This window comes from Neopelma chrysocephalum, unplaced genomic scaffold (assembly GCF_003984885.1).
Source record: "Neopelma chrysocephalum unplaced genomic scaffold, ASM398488v2 Primary Assembly neopelma1_96524, whole genome shotgun sequence".
NCBI classification, from domain to species: Eukaryota; Metazoa; Chordata; class Aves; order Passeriformes; family Pipridae; genus Neopelma; species Neopelma chrysocephalum.
The window spans coordinates 32,359-52,661 of NW_020925170.1; the positions used below are offsets into that span (position 1 = coordinate 32,359).

Here is a 20,303-nt window from a genome sequence, read left to right on the forward strand (position 1 = left end):
GCAGACAAAGGCTCTGGGCAGGCCCCTGCAATGCTGAGCAAAGCCTGGCTTGGGTTTGTGGAGCACAAAGGCCAAGGCCTGAGCCCCAGGCCCTGGCCCAGCAGATCCTGTCCCTCCCGGCTGGCTCAGGGCTGTTTGGGGGGCAGTGGGATGGGAGGGGGAGGAACAACAAAGGCCCAAAACTGGGCAACCCCTGCCAGGCTGCTGAGGGAGGGGTGAGGCAGAAACCAAGTGCAGAACCTGCAAGGAAAGTTGCTTGTGGTGGCCTGAGTGGCAGAGGCAGCTGCCAGAGGCAAGGGGACAAAGGCCTGGGTGCCTTTGGGCCTTGCAGCCCTGCCAGAGCCCTTGGCCATCTCTCCTGCAGGCTGTCCTGCCCTGGCCCTGCTGCTGCTCTGGCCTTGCAGGCTGCACACACCCCTCCTGCTTTCCCACCCCCCTTCCCAGCAGCATTTCTAGACCCTCTCTGATGTCTCTGCACCAGCTCTGGCTGTTCCCTGGAACACAAAGCCATGGGATGATCCTGACTCCCTCTTGGTGACCTCTTGCAGTACAAGGGTCCCTATTGAGTGACATTTCTTTTTCCTCACCTTCAGTCTGAACCTTCAATGCTACTTTTTGTGGAGATTTCTTTCTATTTCCAATATGGAGAAAAGCTCCATCCTGTCAGATCTCCTCTAAATCCTCTCCAGTTCTTCCTCATTCCTCCAAAATAAGGAACCTCACAGACAGACAGACCAGTCCAGATGTGGTGACCCCAGGGCTGAGCCCAGGGGGGTGACAACTCCCTTGTCTGGGTGCCCACATGCCCCCTAAGGCAGTCCCATGTGCAGTTGACCTTAAATCAAGGGGTCATTCTGATTCTTTGTAACATCACGGAATCAAGTGGCACCGTGACACTGCAGGGCCTCGTGGAACCAAAGGAATGCAGGGACACTGGGGAATCTCATGGACCTAAGGGACCATTGTGACATGCGCGGTCTCTCTGGAACAAAAGGAACCCTGAGATATATCAGAACCTCCTGGAACCAAGGGGCCACTGTGCCTCCCCAGAACTCCATGGAATCAAGCAGAGATGCTACCTCCCCCCTGCCGCTGCACGGACCGGAGTCGTCGTCTCTGCCCCGCTTGGACATCTCTGGAGTCAGCGTGTTCTTGGGCAGCACAACTTAGCTCAGACCAGAGAGTTTCCCAGATTTTGCTTTGGCCCCTCTTTCATGTGATTTTGTTTTTCGTTCTTTGTTCATTCAGAGGGAAAAGAGGGAAGGGAAGCACATGTGGATCCCTCTTTTTATCTGTTTACAAAAGGGTGTGGTTTTGCTGCTATATTTCTTGTCAGTAAACTGCTATTTTTTTCACTTATATCTCCTTGTATTTTGTCTCCCTCTAGTGGTGGGGAATAAAAGGAGAGTGAATTCATTTCATTGGAGTTCCTGCCCCAATATGTGTCTTTAAACCAGGACAGGTTGCTCAAGGGCTCCCTGAAATTTGGCATCATTCACAAAGAAATTGAAAACACATTTTGTCCCATTGTACAGAGAGATAATAAAGACGTTCTATAATGGTGTTCAAGGGCTGGTCACTGAGGGATTTCACCAGGAAGTTACTTCCAAGAGGACTTTGTACCATGGATTTTATTTGACACTTCATTCAGCCAACTTCCCACCCACCACATCTTCCACTTCTTCAGTCCAGCTCTCACCAGTCTGACCATAAGGAGACCACAGGAGATCATGTCAAAGGCCTTGATAAAGTCTGGGCACACAACATCCTCTCCTATTCCCTCCCACAGGGATTCTGCAATCCCTGCCTTGTCCTTCCCATGCCTGGGAATGGCTGCAGGAGGACTTGCCAGATCCCCTTCCCTGCTGAGCCTGAGCAGTCTGGAACTCTCCCAACCCTCCTTGCTGCCCTGTTTGCAGACTGGTTCCATGTCTGCCTTTGCCAAGGCCCCAGGAAGCTCTGGGATGGCTCTGGCCTTTCCAAGGGTTAGGGAGAGGTCTCCCAGTGACACTGCCCAGCCTTCTCAATATCCCTGACACCAAAGGCCTTTTCCATATCCCAGACTTCCAGAGGAGTGCTCAGGACACAACACAGGTTGTCCTGGTGGTTCTGGAGAATCAGAAGGGATTTCTTCCTCGAGGCCAACCCCTCCAATTGGATTTGAGTGCAGCTGAAAGGTTCCCTCAGCATTTTGCCCGGTGCCTCCCTGCCCTGAAGGTTTCTGGCCATCAGGCTGGAGCTGAGGGGGTTGGGCAAGTGCCTGAGGAGGGTGTAGAACAAGGGCTGTGTCCAACTCTGCCAGGAGGGCTGTGCTGGGCAAGGATGAGGAGGCTGAAGAAAACAGTGGCCCTGGGGAGGTGAGAGGAGCAGGTGGAGAGACCTTGTACCTGCCCAGGCTGGGCAGGAGCTGCCCCAGGATGGCAGCTCTGAAGCACTCACAGGATGTCCCTGTGAACAGGAGGGGAAGACTGGATCTAAAAATGAAACCTGGAAAGCAGAGAGCAGGAGTGTCATGGTGACACTGCAGGAGAGTTCCAGCCCTGGAACAAGGTCACAGAAGAAGTGACCCAGTACATGCCCTGCCCTCAGAAGATGCCACAGCATGATGGAGATGCTGGAAGGGAGCCCAGCTCTGCTTCACAATTCCCAGGGCCTGTCCCTCCCTGTGCCCCAAGGGCTTCCAGCCCACAGGACTGTGCTCAGAGAGCACTCAGGCCTTACAGCGAGAAAGGGGCTCAGGAGGACAGTGTGGAAGTGGCAAGAGAGCAGTTCTGGAAAGACCAAGCACTGCTGCTCCCTGGCAGTGCTGCTGGGCTGGGATTATTGTCCCCTCCCCATTTGCAAATCCACCCTGTCCTACAGTGTGCTCTCCTTTAGGAACATCTAAGAAGAAGGGTCTTGGACAAAGAAGGCACTGCAGGGTCCGTTATTTTCTTTAAATATTCAGCAAGCACAATTCATCATTTATACAGTCTCTGGGTCAAAATCAAAAGGTGGACACTAATTTAGAAAGCAGATACATAATAATATTTCATTGCACAGAAAGTTATTGCAAGAACAACCCGATGACCTCCACGAAAAACCTGAGAAGGAAGGCTGGGCCATTAAGGAGTCCCATTCTGAATGCTACACACCAGAAACCTGGCACTTTATTGCTCCTGAAAAGCATCCAGTCATCATTTTCTTCAGGGCATCCTTGATGTCCTGATTCCTGAGACTGTAGATGAGGGGGTTCAGTGCTGGAGGCACCACTGAGTACAGAACTGATAGTGCCAGATCCAGGGATGGGGAGGAGATGGAGGGGGGCTTCAGGTAGGCAAATGCTGCAGTGCTGATAACAATAGAGACCACGACCAGGTGAGGGAGGCACGTGGAAAAGGCTTTGTGCCGTCCCTGCTCAGAGGGGATCCTCAGCACAGCCCTGAAGATCTGCACATAGGAGAAAACAATGAAAACAAAACAACCAAATGCTAAACAGACACCAACCCCAATAAGCCCAATTTCTCTGAGGTAGCCTGAGTGTGAGCAGGAGAGCTTGAGGATGTGTGGGATTTCACAGAAGAACTGGCCCAGGGCATTGCCCTGGCACAGGGGCAGGGAAAATGTATTGGTTGTGTTCAGCAGAGCACTGAGAAAGCCAGTGGCCCAGGCAGTTGCTGTCATGTGGGCACAAGCTCTGCTGCCCAGGAGGGTCCCGTAGTGCAGGGGTTTGCAGATGGCAACGTAGTGGTCGTAGCACATGACAGTGAGGAGGAAATACTCTGTTGAAATGAAGAAGGAAACGAAAAAGAGCTGAGCAGCACATCCATGGTAGGAGATGGTTGTGGTGTCCCAGAGGGAGTTGTGCATGGCTTTGGGGACAGTGGTGCAGATGCAGCCCAGGTCTGTGAGGGAGAGGTTGAGCAGGAAGAAGCCCATGGGGGTGTGCAGGTGGTGGTCGCAGGCTATGACGCTGAGGATGAGGCCGTTGGCCAGGAGGGCAGCCAGAGAGATGCCCAGGAAGAGCCAGAAGTGCAGGAGCTGCAGCTCCCGCCTGTCTCCAAATGCCAGGAGGAGGAACTGGGGGAGGGAGCTGCTGTTTGACATTTGCTCCTTCCCCAGGGTATTTTGATCTGTTGAGGAGGAAAAGTCACAGCTGAGTTAGACCAGGCTTCTGCAGCCAAACATTACATGTCTCAGCCACCCCACTCTCAGGCTCTCTCTCCTCACTCAGACCTCCCTGCAGCTCCCTCCCCTGAGCTCTGGCTTTTGCTGGTTGAGGGGACCATTGGAAGCAGGAACTCTGTGATGGGCTCCCAAGGATTCCTTCTTGCTCTGCTGGGAGAGAGAACTTGAGATGCAGGGTGATCTCAAATTAAATGTACTCGTGATACATCAAAGAGCTTCTCAGCTTTGTTGTTTGCAATTTGCCCAAATGAGGAACTGAGCTGAGGGAATTCTTTGGTTTTGTTCACCCACTTGCACCTGCCACAGTTAGGAGTGGTTGTGGATGTTTGAAATCCCTGACATTCGTATTGCACTGCAGGTCAAGTCTTGTGGGTTCTGAGGGGCACAGGGACGGTCCCTTAGTGCAGAGAGAAGAGCTGCTCTGCCCATCAGTCCTGGGCTCAGCTGCCCTGTGCTGGCAGCTTGGAGCTGGAGGAGCATCACACTCAACTGTTCCCTCGAAAAGAAACTGCACAGAGATCCAGGATTCCATGTCCAAAGAACAGATTGACACACTCCTCACCTTTTCATCTCTCCCCTCCCAGAATGAGACACAAAATGATCCTTGCAGCTGCCCAGAGCATTGCCATGGATTTAGCACTGAGGAGTTTTCTCCATGGGGATCCTGTGCAGCACAGAGATACTATGGCAGAGCTGTGCCCTTCTGGAGGGCACCTGCAGCCCTGCAGGACACCCAGGCAAACAGCTGAATACCCTGAAGGTGTCTGGAGGGCACTTGGGCACTTGGTTGCCACAGACACATCCCCACAGCAGCACCCAAAGGGTTTGTGTCTGGACAGGAATTTGCCCCCCCCCAAACCCCACACTGGCTCAGAAAACCCACTGGTGAGAACAAGGAGAGCCCAGGCAGCAGGGGATGGCAGTGAAATGCCACAAGGATGCTGCCAAGGGAGGAGGGACACAGAGAGACAGCTGGAAATCAGGGCCTTGTCCTTGCCTGGGCTCTGGCTGCTGCAGGGCAATGCACAGCCCAGCTCCCGTGGACCTGAGGGCACAGGCTCTGCTTAGGCTGGGAAAGGAGCCCAGGGAGGAGCTGCTCAGGGAAGGGGTCTGTGCCACAGGGACAGCAGGGAGGGGCCCACATCCCCCTGCCCAGCACTTGTGGCAGCAGCTGCCTGTCCCTGCCTGCCTGTCTCTGGGTGAGGAGCTGTTCCTGCCAGCAGCCCCTCCCTGTGCCCAGCTCAGCTCCCTGCCAGTGCTGCCAGAGCCATCCCCAGCCCAGTGCCCAGGGGCAGCTCTGCCTGGGCAGGGGCTGCAGAGCAGATCCCAGACAGCCTGCGGTGGCTGGGAAGGGGGAGGTGTTCTGGGGGGATGTGCTTCCTGAGAAGGGCCCCTGGAAATGGCAGGAGGTGGAGCTGAAGCTGTGAGGAGCCCTGAGCCTGCAGCTGAAGGGCCCCGCCCAGCCCTGCCCAGCCCTGCCCTGCCATGAGGGGTCACTCCTTCCACCCACACCTTGTCCCTGCAGGGCTGTGGCAGCTCCTTGGCCAGGCTGAGAGCTGCCCCTGGCAGGCAGCAGAGTCCCTGCCCCAGCACACAGAGCCCTGGGGGCAGGACCCTGCTCTGCACCACAGCCCTGGGCACCCCTGGCTGCACCCCCACCTTCCCAGCCCACAGCCAGCCTTGGCACAGGGAACCTTCTTGCCCTGGGCCTCTGATGGGGCAGCAGCAAGTCCTGCTCTGCAGCAGCTTCTCCTGCTGCACCCTAGGAAATCCAGCAGAGCCATCCTGACAGCTCCTGCCACTGCTGGCATTTGGCAGCTGGGAGAGGCACTTGCAGGAACTCACCTGCACTGCTCTGCAGCCAGAGCCTGAGCGTGGCAAAGGGTTGGCAAGGTTCCTCCCCTGAGCAGCTCTCCCCTGTCCTCCCACCCCAGGATCCCTTGAACCTCCTGCTCCCTTCTCCTCTCTGCCCTTACTGCCTGCAGCTCCTGCCCTGCTCTGCCATATGGCCACTTCCTCTGCACTGCAGCAACTGGGAGAGTCCTGCTGAAAGATCCTAGAAGCTCTGGGATGGACCAGCTTTAGGAGGTCCCTCCAGGAAGGCAAGATGAACTTTCCTACAGCCAGAGAATTCTTCCTTCAAAACCTGGGAAGGTTTTTCATGTAGTGAGAGCTCAGTCACCTCCCAGCCCAGGCTGCCTCTCATCTCTCTGCCTTCTCTCCTGTGCCCTGGGTGCTGCAGGCAGTGCCCTCAGCCCTGCTGGGCTGTGCAGAGGAGCTGCTCACCAGCAGAGCTGTCTCTTTGAAGCTCTTCTTGGTTGCCAGGAGCTCGGTGTGTGCCAGGAGCCCAGCCCAGCTCAGCAGCACAGCAACAGCCCCAGGCAGCCCTTGCTCTGCCCCTCTGGGCTCCCTCCAGCTGTCCCTGGGGCTCCAGGGGAACCTGCTGGCACACAGCTGAAGGAAATAATGATGTTCCTTCTCTCACCTGGGCACAGACACTTCTTTCAGCACTGTCATTTCTCCAAACAGACACAGAGTTAAGTCCAAGAGTCCCCTTTTCATGTCCCATCATTAGACAGGAAACCCAGACAGTGCCCAGGAGGGATCTCCTTCACCCCCACTGAGGGAAGGGACTCAGCTGAGTCAACAGAGGTGTCTCATTGTGGCTCTGCAGACCTGGGGCCAGAAGGACACTCAGCTCCCTCCACAACCCCCATGGGCTGGGATTCCTCCTGCCCCACTTCAGTGGGCCCAAAACAGGAACCTGCAGGTGACTCCTTGTCCCAGCTCCCATGGGAATGAAGGAAGACCAAAGCCAGGAGTGACCTGCTGGGACACAAAGCCCTGGTTCCTTCTGAGGGGCCAGAAGTGACCGAGATTCCTGCTGGGAACTGCAGGCTCCAGTGGAGCAGTTCCTAGGGACAGGGCAGCAGCTGTGGGATCTTCTTGGAGGCTGCTGGGACATTGCTTTGGCCAACTTCAGTGGCAGAAGGTGCCCACATGTGGGACAGGGGAACCTGTCTCTCTTCCTTCTGTCCAGGGCAGCCCATAGAGGTGTTCAGGTGATCAAATGGAGTCAGGTGGCACAGGGAGAGAGGTCTCTCTCCTGTTCTTTATCAGGGTATTTTCTACATGTCCTCAGAGTACAATGGCAGTTGTCTCCTGGACATCCCTTCAATGTTGAACCTCATTCAGGGCAGCTGAGCCTGGATTGAACAGCCAAAGAGGGGCCTGTAGTGCCAGGGGAGGTGCCAGGGCTCTGCAGCACAAGTGCAGCAGCTGCCATGGACAGCACAGGGCCTGTGCAGGAAGCCCGTCCCCATTCCCAGCAGTTGTGGGACAGGCACCACCCAGGGCTTCTCAGACACATTGGGTGCCTTTGGGGCAGGGAGTGAATCCCAGCCCTGTAGGGACACAAAGGCTGTCCCTTCTCTGCCCAGCCAAGGCCGGGCCAGGCACGAGTCCAAAGCACATCAGCCCAGGCTGTCCACACTTGTTTCCTCCCTCTGCTGGCTCTTCTCTCCCCCAGCATTTCAGCAGCATGTGCTGATCTCCTCAGGGATCAGGCCTGGGATTTTCCCCCTGGGCCTGAGTCCCAGCACGTGCACCCCAAAGGCCATTGTCAGCAAAGCCTCTGCACAGCCCAGCTCTCGGGGCTTTCAGAGCAGCTTTCCCCACTGCAAGTCTGTTCTTACCTCTGGTGCCCCCGCTGAGGGGCTGCAGCCAGACAGGCCCCAATGCCCTGCGTGTGGGGCACAGGTAGGAGCAGCTGCAGCCCCAAGTCTCTCTTCATTCCACTTGCAGGCAATAACAGCCCAGGCCTGCTGAGACAGTTCCCAGGTTGCAGGGCTGTGATGGGTTGGGAGAGAAGGCCAAGGAGACAGAGGAGAGAAAGAGCAGAAGAGAGGTGTCCTCAGCGGGAAAGAGGCTTCTTGGAGCTGTGGAGCTCCTCTAGGGTATGAACAACTTGGGTGAACTTTAGTGGGTGAGGGTCAGAGGAGAGAGTGGTTTGAGTGACATTGTGGAGTGAAACAAAGAGCCCATTCAAGTTGGTTTTGATAACCCTGGAATTCACTGGAAAGGAACCAGGACAGGATGCAAAGAGTCCCAGAGGTTTGTGCAGGGTCTTGATCAAGACACACCTTGGGACACAGGCCTTTAGAGCACAGCTGGCAGGTTGGTGGACAACAGGGAGGCTCATCTGCATCTGCTTCTGTCCAAGAGGAACCAAGAGGTTACCATAGAAACTGACCGTAGCAATGGGAATGTAGGATGTATGGTGGTTGCCATGGTAACAGACCGTAGCAATTGGAATGTATGATAGTTACTATGGTAACTCAGTGTAGCAATGGGAATGTTTGATGATTGCCATGGTAACTGACTGTAGGAATGGGAGTGTATGATGGTTACCATAGTAACCGACTGTAGTAATGGGAATATATGATGGTTGCCATGGTAACTGACTGTAGCAATGAGAATGTATGCTGATTGCCATGGTAACTGACCGTATCAGTGGGAAGTATGATAGTTACCATGGTAACCGACTGTAGCAACAGTAATCTATGATTGTTGCCATGGTAACAGACCGTATAAATGGGAATGTCTGATGGTTGCCATGGTAACTCACTGTAGCAATCGGAATGTTAAAGGTTGCCATGGTAACTGACTAACAATGGGAATGTATGCTGGTTGCCATGATAACCAACCGTAGGAATGGGAATGTATAATGGTTGCCGTAGTAACTAACCATAGCAATGAGAATGTATGATGGTTGCCATGGTAACTGATTCTAGCAATGGGAATGTATGATTGTTTCTATGGTAATTGACCATAGCAGTGGGAGGTATGATGGTAGCCAGGGTAAACTAACCATAGCAACAGTAATGTGTGATAGTTGCCATAGTAACTGACCGTAGAAACAGGAATGTGTGGTGTTTGGCTTGGTAACCGACCATAGCAATGGAAATATATAATGGTTGCCATGGTTGCCATGCTAACTGGCCATTACAATGGGAATGTGTTATAGTTGCCATGGTAACCAACCATAGCAATGGGAATGTGTGATGGTTGCCATGGTAACTGACCATAGCAACGCGACTGCATGATGGTTTCCATGGTAACTGACTGTAGCAGTTGGAAGTATGATAGTTGCCATGGTAACCGACTGTAGCAATGGGAAAGTATGATGGTTGCCATCGTAACTGATCGTAGCAAAGGGAATCTATGTGGATTGCCATGGTAACCAACCTTAGCAATGGGAATGTATGATGGTTGACATGGTAAGCCACCGTAGCAACAGGAATGTATTATAGTTGCCATGGTAACCGACTGTACCACTGGGAAGTATGATGGTTGTCATGGTAACTGACTGTAGCAGTGGGAGGTGTGATGGTTGCCATGGTAACTGACTGCAGCAATGGGAATGTACGATGGTTGCCATAGTAACTCACCACAGTGATGGGAATGTATGGTGGTTGCCATGGTAACTCACCTTAGCAACAGGAATGTATAATGGTTCCCATGATAACTGACAGTGCAAATGAGAATGTATGCTTGTTGCCATGGTAACTGACCGTAGCAGTGGAAAGTATGCTGGTTACCATGGTAACCAACTATAGCAATGGGAATGTGTGATGGTTGCCATGGTAATTGACCGTAGCAATGAGAATGTATGGTGGTTTCCATGGTAACTGACTGTAGCTAGGGGAGTGTTTTATGGTTGCCATGGTAACCGACCCTAGCAATCTGTCTTAGTTGCCTGGGCCGGGACCAGTTTATCACTGTGTCGGTGCAACCAAAACTGTGTATTCTACACCCTCTGTGTCATTTCTGATGGACTCTTAAGAATGGATCCTTTGCAGCAGCTGCCCAGGACCCACCTGACTCCTCAGGCTACAAGCTGGGTGTGGAAGAACTGTGTAAGAAGTGTTCCTTTGTCTTCACACCCATGACTCAGCTGTTATAACTCCCCTCTGGGGAGGCATTAGCACCTTCACACCCAGCCTGAGGGGTCATCTCTGCTAATGGGCCGCCTTGGACTGACATAACAGGCAGCTGCAACACCCAGACCATCAAACACTCCAAAAATACCCTGTGACTCACAGAGTTAAATCGCCCATTGGGAAACTCCCTGCCCTGGGGGAGGTGCTGGACATCCCCACCTGAACCTGAGCACATATACTCTTGGGCTTTGGGGACTTCTGGTACCACTCGTGGGATCGAGAGGAGGACCATAACTCCAACAGGACTTCCACTGCCACTCCTGACAGGACTGCCATCACTACCTCAACAGAACTGCCACCATCATCTGGACCAACAGGTTTTCTTTTCCTTTTACTTTGCACCCTGGGGAGCCACGTGGTGCTCAGCACTGTTCTGTTCTTGTCCCAGGGTGCTGGATTACACAGCTATTTTTGTGAGTTAAAACCAGTTATCTCTGTATCATTGTATCTATTGTAACTTCTTAGTAAATTGTAATTCTGACTCGTAACCCCTCGGGTGGGTTCATTTCTCCCTCCGGTTTACTTCTAACCCAGCACACAATGGGAATGTATGATGGTTGCCATGGTAACTGACCGTGGCAAGGGGGCTCAGTGGCGTTGCCCATGGCTTCCACTTCTGCAAATTGGCTTCACTCGCCTTCTCCTGCAGCAGCCTCAGAGACTGTGGGGACCCCCACACAGCAGCTTCCCACCTCTGTGAGGTTCTGCAGTGGTCCAGGGTTCCTTTGGCCCCAGAAGGTCCTGCAGTATCCCAATGGCCCCTTGATTCTGTGAGGCTCCACAGTGTCCCAGGGTCTCCCTGGTTCCATGAGTTTCCCCAGTGTCCCAGGTTTCCTTTGATTCCATGAGACCCAGATGTGAAAGTTTTTCCAGGTTTCTTTATGTCACTCAAATCCAATATGAGACTCTCCACTTAGACTAAGTCTCTGGGACACACAAGAAGGGGGCTACTGAAAAAGTAAGGAATGTAAACATGACTTTTTTTTCTAAAGAAAACATCAAAAGCATAGAAAATAAAAAACTGTACATAAGGAAAGACCTCATTGTTCATGGGAGTTCTGGCACACAGTGGGAGCGTCATTCAGAAAACAATATTCTACAGTTCAACATCACAGACTGTTCTGACCCAAAAATCAAATCCCCTTGAGGTACACAGAGTGTTTCCCCATCTCTCTGCATCATCCACCAAGTGCACCCAAGTCCTTGAGCAGAAACAATCCTGTGGGTGAGTTTGCCTTTGCTTAAGGTAGGACTAATCCAAACTGTCCTCCCTAACGTATTCCTCATATGGACCACAGGGATTTTATCCCCTTCAATGGAACATAGAGGTTTTTTTTGGGCAGGGCCAGTTCAACTGGTAGAGTTACCTAACTAGGTTTGTGTCATGCCTTAAAGCTTTCTGGATATTTTTTTTTTTTTAGATTTTAAAAGTAGTTGTGTAGTAAATGTAGATGTTAATGTAGCTGTATTATATGCTACCCTTTAGCACAGTACTTTACACAGACCCAACCCTATGACCCCATTTGATATCAAACTTTCTAAATTCCTTTAGCATGTTTAGACTTCTTTTCAAGGTAGAACTGTAGAAAAACACCTCTATTGAACAATATCACACCCTAGGCCTGGACAACAAGATCCCGCAAGAGACAAAGCAACCTTCAAGCCCAGAACTTTGGAGGCGCTCCAAGGACTGTACGTGCTGTGAAGAAGAGAAAGATGAGGAAGAAGGGGTCCCAAAGACCCCCAAACCCAATTCCCCAAGGGGTGTGTCGGGGGCAGAACTGGGCAGAACCGGGGGGTGGAGAGTTCTGGCATTGGAGGGACCATCTTCTAAAACTGTAGAACCATTGCCTGGGAGGGCGCGCGTCGTGTGTGTTCCCCTGGGCCTGTGGGCCTGATGAAAGGACCTGCTCTTTTTAGCTGATCTTAGACACTGAATTGGCCTGGAGTTTTCTCTCTTGAGCTTACAGGATTAACTAACTAGGTGGCTTTTGCTAAATGCAGATCCCAAGGTTTGAAGGTCCCACTGCCCATTGCTTTCAAGGTGGTTTTGAACAGTCCACTCTACCATTCAATTTTCCCAGAGGCTGGTGCAGAAAACTAGTTTTCTGTTTCTGTGGAAGAGTTCAGTGTCCTCCCTCCTGGGAGGGATGGGAACCAATGATCAAACACGGAAAACGTTCTGGCTGAGCTGTTCCAAAACTGCAAACTGTAATTTGTCCAGATGGTCTAAAGATGTCCAGATTATCTAAAACCTTCCATATTTTTCTTTTCAGTGAGGGAGAAATATCTGATGAAGAAATCCAGCAAAGGCAAAAGTGCAAGGCCAAGCCTCAGCCTGCAGAGAGCTGAGGGGTGGCATCGGCTGCTCCAGAATTACATAGGGAAAATAAGAAACAGAGGAGTTTTGGAATGGGATCGAGCCATTTTCAATGGGATTGGTCCACTTTGAGGTGACAGATTGATCCCTCTCAACTTTTGGGATGGAGAGCTGGGAGAGGCTGGAATGTTAATGGTCCATGGCTCCAACACTCTCCAGTTGCAGAAGCAGTGAGGGCTTTGCTGCCCAAGGGCAACAGAACTGCCTGGGGCAGAGGGGGAAACACCCACCCCTGGAGGGGACAGGCTGGGCTTGGAGCCAGAGAGGGGAAGTGTTATTTTTATGGTTTTGTATCACTATAGACAGGAGCCAAAACTGCCCCAAACCTACTTTACATGGAAAAAATATTGTTCTAGACTAAACCCAACATATACATATATATATGGATATGGATAAACTATCCTCGGGGGGGGGAGGGGGCTCTGCATCTTTCTACTCTGATATTTTCTTTCTTTTCCCTTCTACATTTTCTTAAATGTTATTTTTATGCTTTCATATCACCACAGACAGGAACCAAAATGGTTCCAAACCTGCTTTACATGGCAACCAAACTGTTCTAAACTAAACACTACATATATATATATATCTATAAACACTGATTATTCACTGTCCTTTCACTCTAATCTGCCCAAGGCCTGGATTAAAAAGACCCTGGGTCACCCTTGCTGTCAGGGGGGTTGGGACAGGGGCTGGACACAGGAGAAGCTTCTGGCAGCTGCTCACAGAACCATCCCCTGGAGCCGCCCTGCTACCAAAACATGGCCATCCAGACCCAATACACTGCCCAGCACGGATCACCTGGAACGTGGGCCACCAGGTCTGTGCCCAACATGGGTCCCTGTGGATCATCCAGTGGGAGTCCTCCAATGGCTGATGGAGTTGGAGCAGCGGCCGAAGCTCTTCCCGCAGTTGAGGCACTCGAGGGTTTCCCTTACTGGTGGGTCCGTTGGTGTCTGGTCAAGGTAGACCTGTCAGTGAAGCTCTTCCCACACTCCCCACACTTGTAGGGCCTCTCCCCGGTGTGGATGCGCTGGTGGGTGATGAGGTGGGAGTTCCGGTTGAAGCCCTTCCCGCAGTCGGTGCAGCGGAAGGGCCTCTCATCCGTGTGCGTCTGCTCATGCCTGAGGAGATCTGAGCTGGTCAGAAACCTCTTCCCACATTCCAAGCACTTGTAGGGCCGTTCCCCAGTGTGGATGCGTCGGTGGATGCGGAGCCTGGAGCTGTAACTGAAGCTCTTCCCACATTCCCCACACGTGAAGGGCCGTTCCCCAGTGTGCATACCATGGTGTTGGAGGAGGGTGGAACTCTGGCTGAAGCTCTTCCCACATTCCCTACAGGTGTAGGGCCGTTCCCCGGTGTGGATATGCTGGTGTTGGATCAGGTGGGAGCTATCCCTGAAGCTCTTCCCACATTCCCCACACATGTAGGGCCATTCCCCAGTGTGGATGCGCTGGTGGGCGCGGAGGTTGGAGTTCTGCCTGAAGCTCTTCCCAAATTCCCTACACGTGTAGGGCCCTTCCCCAGTGTGGATGTGCTGGTGGGTGAGGAGGTTGAAGCTCTTCCTGAAGCTCTTCCCACATTCCAAGCACCTGAAGGGCTTCTCCCTGCTGGGAGGCTGCTCAGGGACCACCAGGTCACAGCTCCGCCTCAAGCTCTGGCCGCTTTCCTGGCACAGGCTGGCTCTTTCCTCCTCAGAGCACCCTGGGCTGGCTTTGGAGCCCCTCCTGTGGGGGGATCTCTGGGCCTTTTCCTCCCCGCTGCCTTCCAGCGCCGTGGAGCCCTTCAAAACGGCCTCTCCCACCAGGGTCTGCCGGGGGGATTTGTCCTCCAGGCTCTCCGTCCTCAGCTCGGGGCCTGGGGCAGGAAGCAAGAAGGACAGGGAGGGGATTTGCCTCTGGCCCAGAGGGAAGGCCAAGGACATCCCCCCAACTCCGGCCCTGGCAGGACAGCGGCAGCAGCGGGGTTGTCCTGCATCCGGGGACCATGCTCGGCTGCCAGAGCCAGCACAACATCGGCCCAAAGGGCCACTGACTTCCTCCTCACCTGCCTGGGGGGCCCGAGGCATCTTCCTCTTCCTCGCAGCCTCCTCCTCCATCCACCCAAGCTTTGGGAAGGACAAATCCTGATGGGGGGGAAAATAAGGGCTGAGTACGTTGGCTTGGGGGTTCCTCCTGCCCAAGGCCATTTCTAGAACTCACCGGGCATCCTGTGGCCATAAAAACCTCCAAAACACCAAGATTTCACCCAGAAAAACCCAAACCCACGAGATTCAGGCAAAAAAACCCTCAGAAAAAGAGATGAACCCTCCCCCCAAAACTGAAAAAAGTTAAGGTTCAGCCAAAATATACTCCATAATATGAAGATTAAACCAAAAATAAGATGTGTAATTGGTAGGATGAGGAGAGCGAGGTCATTTCATGAGCACCTGACTGAATTGTTATATATTAATCAAAAGCTGTATTAATGTAGTGTCCCTTAAAACTCAATTTTTTTCTTCCTATTTTCAGTGTAGAGAATAAATATGAAATCACTGGACTTCAGGCCTGCATCATTACCCCTGTGCTTTGGTTTGCAAATCCTTCCTCATTCCACTTCTTCTCCCCTGCCATCATTTCTGACAAGTGGACTTCTCTGCTGTTTTGTGCCAGTATCCTGGGATGTGTGGTTTCCATGTTTGCAAGGATTAAAGGCTACTTTTTGCCTACCAGTACCAAAGGCTGGTCTGTGAAGTTTAGTGTGAGAGAATCCTGGGCAGTCAGACACTGAAATTGTTGAGCTGCAATGGGTTGTGCCAATGGATAGACAGAATCCATTCTGCTGGCCCAGACACAGAAGTCAATCTGTGGCTGTGGCTCTTTGCCTCACTGGCACCATCCTCTGTGGTTCCTGCTGCCCACCATGGCACTGGCAGCCCCAGGGGCACAGGGACGTCCATCCTGTACATGAAGTCAGACAGTCCACAAGTGTTAGCAGGAGTAAAACAGTGCACTGCTGACCTTCTCGAATTTATCTCTATTGTCTGACTTCACTTGGTCAATCTGTGTTCTCTTGCACAGCGTTATGTGCATTTGTGATTTTTATTATCACTGCACCAAATTAATCTGGAATGTGTAGTCAGAACAGTAATTACCTGTATTTGTGTATAACTGTGAGCTCTTCTATTTTTTATGCTTTCTGGCAAATTCACTGACAGCTTCTTTCACGACTACACGATGGGGACTCAATTTAAGGTTGGGGGGTTTTCCTGAGGGCAGCACTACACCAGACTTTTGTGTGTGTGTGTGAGACAGGCAGAACCACAAATGCCTGCACAGCCCAGAGCAGTCAGTGTGGTGCTGTGCTTGCTGCTGCAGAGACCCCCAGGGAACAAACACAGGCAACAGTTTGGGTTCATTCCTTGCTCTGTGACAATGGAATAGAATGTTCCACAGGAGCTCTGTCCTCCTCTGTGGCACCGGGTGGCTCAAAGCTGAAGAGAGGGGGGGGTCAAGTGCAAGTTCCCTTCTGAAGTGTGTGTCCCTAAGGAGGACACTTGCCTTATTATTGCTTATTATTTAGAATATCTTACAGATATATCATACAATACCTTAGGATGGATTCTATAGAATATGTGCCATATATATGATACAGAATATATCTGATTATTGCTTTATCTGCCTCTCCAGACAGATACTGTGTATGCAGAGAGATTGTATTTGAGGGATATGTTCTTCTCAATACCCTGTTAGCTCCACTCCCAAGGCCAGCAAATTCCTGAAGCTCCCACTTCTGTGCCCTGCAGGTTTTGGCAGATCTGCAAGAGCAGGGGAATCATTCCCTGCAACCCCTTTGCACTGTAGGAAATGGGAGCACTGTGCACATCCTGCTGCCTCCAGATTCCATTCTGGGTGTGGGAACGATCCTGTGGGGAGCAAAGAAATGCCTGGTTCTGCAGGAGCTGCAGATGCTCAAGGGGCAGCAGGACCAACTCAGGGGCCTGGGGGGCTTTGGGGTGCGGGAGGGTCCTGGGGGAGCTGGGGAGGGGCTTTGGGGATTCGGGTACAAACCAGGACAGACCAGCACAGACCAGTACCTCCTCACTGCTCCCCAGATCTCTCCTGGAGCTGGGACACGTTGTCCTGGGACACCTGAGCCCCCCCCCCAGTGCCCTCCCAGTACAGCCCAGTGCCCCCAGTACAGGCCACTGTGTTCCTGTCCCAGGGTGCCGGGTGATCCCTCTTTGGGGGGGGTTGGAAGGGATTTGAGGGGGGGGGGCTGGGAGAGATTTGGGGAGATGTGGGGGGTATTGGATGGGGATTTGGGGGTCTTTGGGTGCATTTAAGGGAATTAAAACGGGGTTTGGGGGTATTGGGGTGTCAAAGGGATCTGTGGGGGGAGGGCATTAAAGGGAAAATGGAGGTTAGGGGACATTTGGGAGGGTTAAAGAGGCCTGGGGGGGAAAGGAGGGGCTGCACCAAGAGCAGGTGTATCCTGAGACCCCCCTGGTGTCCCCAAGACCACCTTGGTGTTCCCAGTTCCCCCCTTGACACTTCGAGACCCCCCTGGTGTCTCCAGTGTCCCCATAGCCTCCCCATGGCCCCAATTCCCTCCTTGGCACCCCCAGTTCCACTGTCCCCAAACCCCATCCCTGATGTTCCCAACCCTCCAACTCACCCCAGGAGCCCCCCCTGGACCCTCTGACCACAAAAAGACCCCCTCTCTCATCCCCCCACGCTCACAGAAAGGCCAAGGGCATCTGGGGACATGTTGGGGACAGTTGGGGGGCTTTGGGGGGCACTGGGGGATTACTGGGGGATACTGGGACACACTGGGGGGAACCAGGGGGCACTGGGAGGGACTGGAGGTGAACTGGGGCACACTGAGGGTCACTGGCAGAGAACTGGGGAGTTACTGGGGGATTACCAGGACACACAGGGAGACACTCAGAAGTTACTGGGCCATACTGGGGGTTACTGGGTGCTCACTGGAGGATCACTGGGCCATACTTGGGGGCAGTAAGAGGTCACTGGGACACACTGGCTGGTCACTCAGGGGGTTACTGGGCCATACTGAGGATCACTGGGAGGTCATTGGGATATACTGGGGGCACTAGATTCCCCATATCCGGATGTGGTACATCTCCCCCCCAGATTTTGGGGGCATCACTAGGGCCCCTTGGGGCTGGGGGACCCCGTGAACCCACTGCTGGGCTTTAGGGGACCCCACAAAATCCACTCAAAACCCCTGAAATCCACCCCTCGACCCATTGAAACCTCCTCAATGTCCCCTCAAATCCCCTCAGAGACCTCATCTGTCCCCCTTACCACCTAAACCCTCTCAGTGACCGGCAAAACTCACCTGGGACCCCCCAAGGCTGATCAGGGACCCCCCCAGTCCTCCTCAGGGACCCTCAAAACCATCTGGGACCCCTTAAACCCCCCCAGAGACCCTAAGACTGCCTAAAAGGTCCCCGCAAAGCCCCCCAGGACCTTCAAACCTCCTCAGAGACCCCCAGAGCCCACCTGGAACACCCCAAATCTCCTCAGAAACCAAAACCCCCTCGGAGACTCCCAAACCCCTTCAGGGACCTTCAACCTCCCTCCTGAGTCCCCTCAGGACACCGAACCTCCTCAACACCCCTCAAAACGTCCCCGGGAACCCCCGAACTGCTCCGCTAAACCCTCCCGAGCCCTCCAACCCACACCCGAGCTCCCCACAGCCCCCGAGGAGATCACCAGACCCCGCTCTCGCCGCCCCCCCCGCCAGCTCACACAGCTCAATGCAGACCCCGCCGCCATCACGGATTCCCAGCAGCCAACATAGCGCTCGCTCTGCGCGCGCACCACCAGTACTGACCCGCCCCGCAGCCAATCAGCGCGCGGACACGGCCCCTGCCCGCCTTCCGTCCCGCTTTCGCCCCGCGCGGTGCATTGTGGGAGTTAAAGTGGCCGCGTGCTGATTGGCTGCGGCGGTGTTCTCGAACGCGGTGCGTGCGCAGAGCGCCATGTTGGCTGCTGGGAATCGGTGATGGCGGCGGGGCCTCCCTTTGTCTGTGTGAGCTGGCACGGGGGGGGCGGCGAGAGCGGGACTCTGGGGATCCCCTCAGGGGCTGCAGGGAGCGCGGCTGTGGGTGGAAAGGCTGGAGGGCTCGGGAGGGTTTAGCGCGGGGGTTCGGGGGTTCCCCAGGGTCAGACCGCAGGGCCGTGTAACCCTCTCGGGGGCTGCGGGGCCCGGGGGCCTCCCAGGAACCCGGATGTTGGATCGGTTTCTGACAAAGTCCCTCGGAAAAAAATATTCTAAACCAGCCAACCAAAGAAAGAACCCTAAAAAAGGAAAAGTGAGGAAAAGGTGAAGGAAAAACTGCAAGGGCCAGGATGATTTTATTGCTTTGCTTCAGTTTTTCCTTGGTCTTCTCATATTCTTTGCTCCCTTCCTTTACAGAAAGCTCTTCTGCTGTTCTGTGGCTTTGGGGTCCCTTAGGGGCTTTTAGGGGTCCCTGAGGAGGTTTTGGGGGGTCTGTGAGGGGGTTTGGTGTCGTGAGGGGACTTAGGGAGGATGTTGAAGGTCCCTGAAGGGGTTTGGGAATCCCTGAGGGAGTTTTGGAGTCTCCGAGGGAATTGGGAGGTCCTGGGGCTCTCAGGGGGGGTCTTTGAAGAAGTTTTGGGGGTTTCTAGGGGGATTTCAGAAGTCCCAGACGGTTTTGAGGGTCCCTGAAAAGGTCTGGGGCGTCCCAGGTGGGTTTTGCAGGTCACTAAGAGAGTTTAGGGGGTCCTGGGGGGGGGATGAGGTCTCCGAGGAGATTTGTGAGGTCCTTGAAGAGGTTTCAATGGGTCCAGAGGTGGCTTTCTGAGGGGATTTCAGGGGGTTTGAGGATATTTTATGGGGTCTTTGTGTCGGCGGACCGACCCCAGGGAAAGGGGATCCCAATTCCCCACCCTAAAACTCAGAGACCCCCAAAACTCAGCACACAGAGACTCCACAGGGAGGGGGGCCCGGCAGTCCCCTAAAACCCAGCAGTGGGGTTCAGGGGATCCCCCAGCCCCCAGGGGAGGGGTCCTGTGGGTGCCTCCGAAAATCCGGGAGGGGAGATGTACCACATCCAGGTAAGGGAATCCCAGTGCCCCCAGTATATCCCAGTGAGCCTCAGTATGGCCCAGTAACCCTCTCAGTGACCTCCCACTGCCCCCCAGTATGGCTCAGTGATCCTCCAGTGAGCACCCAGTAACCCCCAGTATGGCCCAGTAACCTCCCAGTGTCCCCCCGTGTGTCCTGGTAATCCCCCAGTAACTCCCCAGTCCCTCCCAGTGCCCCCTGTTTCCCCCCAGTGTGTCCCAGTATCCCCCAGTGCCCCACAAAGCCCCCCAACTGTCCCCAAGGTGTCCCCAGATGCCCTTGGCCTTTCTGTGAGCGGGGGCGGGAGAGTGTTTTCCGTCAGAGGGTCCATGGGGGGCTCCTGGGGTGAGATGGAGGTTTAGGGACATCAGGGATGGGGTTTGGGGACAGTGGGGACTGTGGGGAGGGGTTTAGGGACAGTGGAATTGGGAGCGTCAAGGGGGGGAACTGGGGACACCAAGAGGGTCTTGGGGCACGAGGGGGGTCTCAGGACTCACCTGCTTGTAGGGAAGCCCCTCCTGTTCCCCTCTAGGCCCCATTAACCCCCCCAATGTCCCCCAACCCCCCCTTTTTTTTCTTTAATTCCTTTCCCCACAGATTCCTTTGACCCCCCAATGCCCCCAAGACCCTTTTAACTCCCACAAATTCACCCAAAGCGCCCC

At 53.7% G+C, this 20,303-nt stretch overlaps 1 protein-coding gene and 1 pseudogene across 1 annotated transcript; one reads left to right on the top strand and one right to left on the bottom strand.

The window, feature by feature from the left end:
- LOC113981403 overlaps window positions 1-20,303 on the top strand; it is a 37,302-nt pseudogene that overhangs the window by 13,371 nt on the left and 3,628 nt on the right.
- LOC113981402 (olfactory receptor 14C36-like) lies at window positions 3,027-4,086 on the bottom strand. Its single transcript, XM_027708781.1, has one exon. It carries the CDS (start codon window positions 4,084-4,086, stop codon window positions 3,127-3,129), a length of 960 nt encoding a protein of 319 aa, XP_027564582.1. The 3' UTR covers window positions 3,027-3,126.

What these genes read in the sequence shown, in the direction of transcription:
- LOC113981402 (XM_027708781.1), bottom strand. Translation starts at nt 4,086, where the DNA reads ATGTCAAACAGCAGCTCCCTCCCCCAGTTCCTCCTCCTGGCATTTGGA.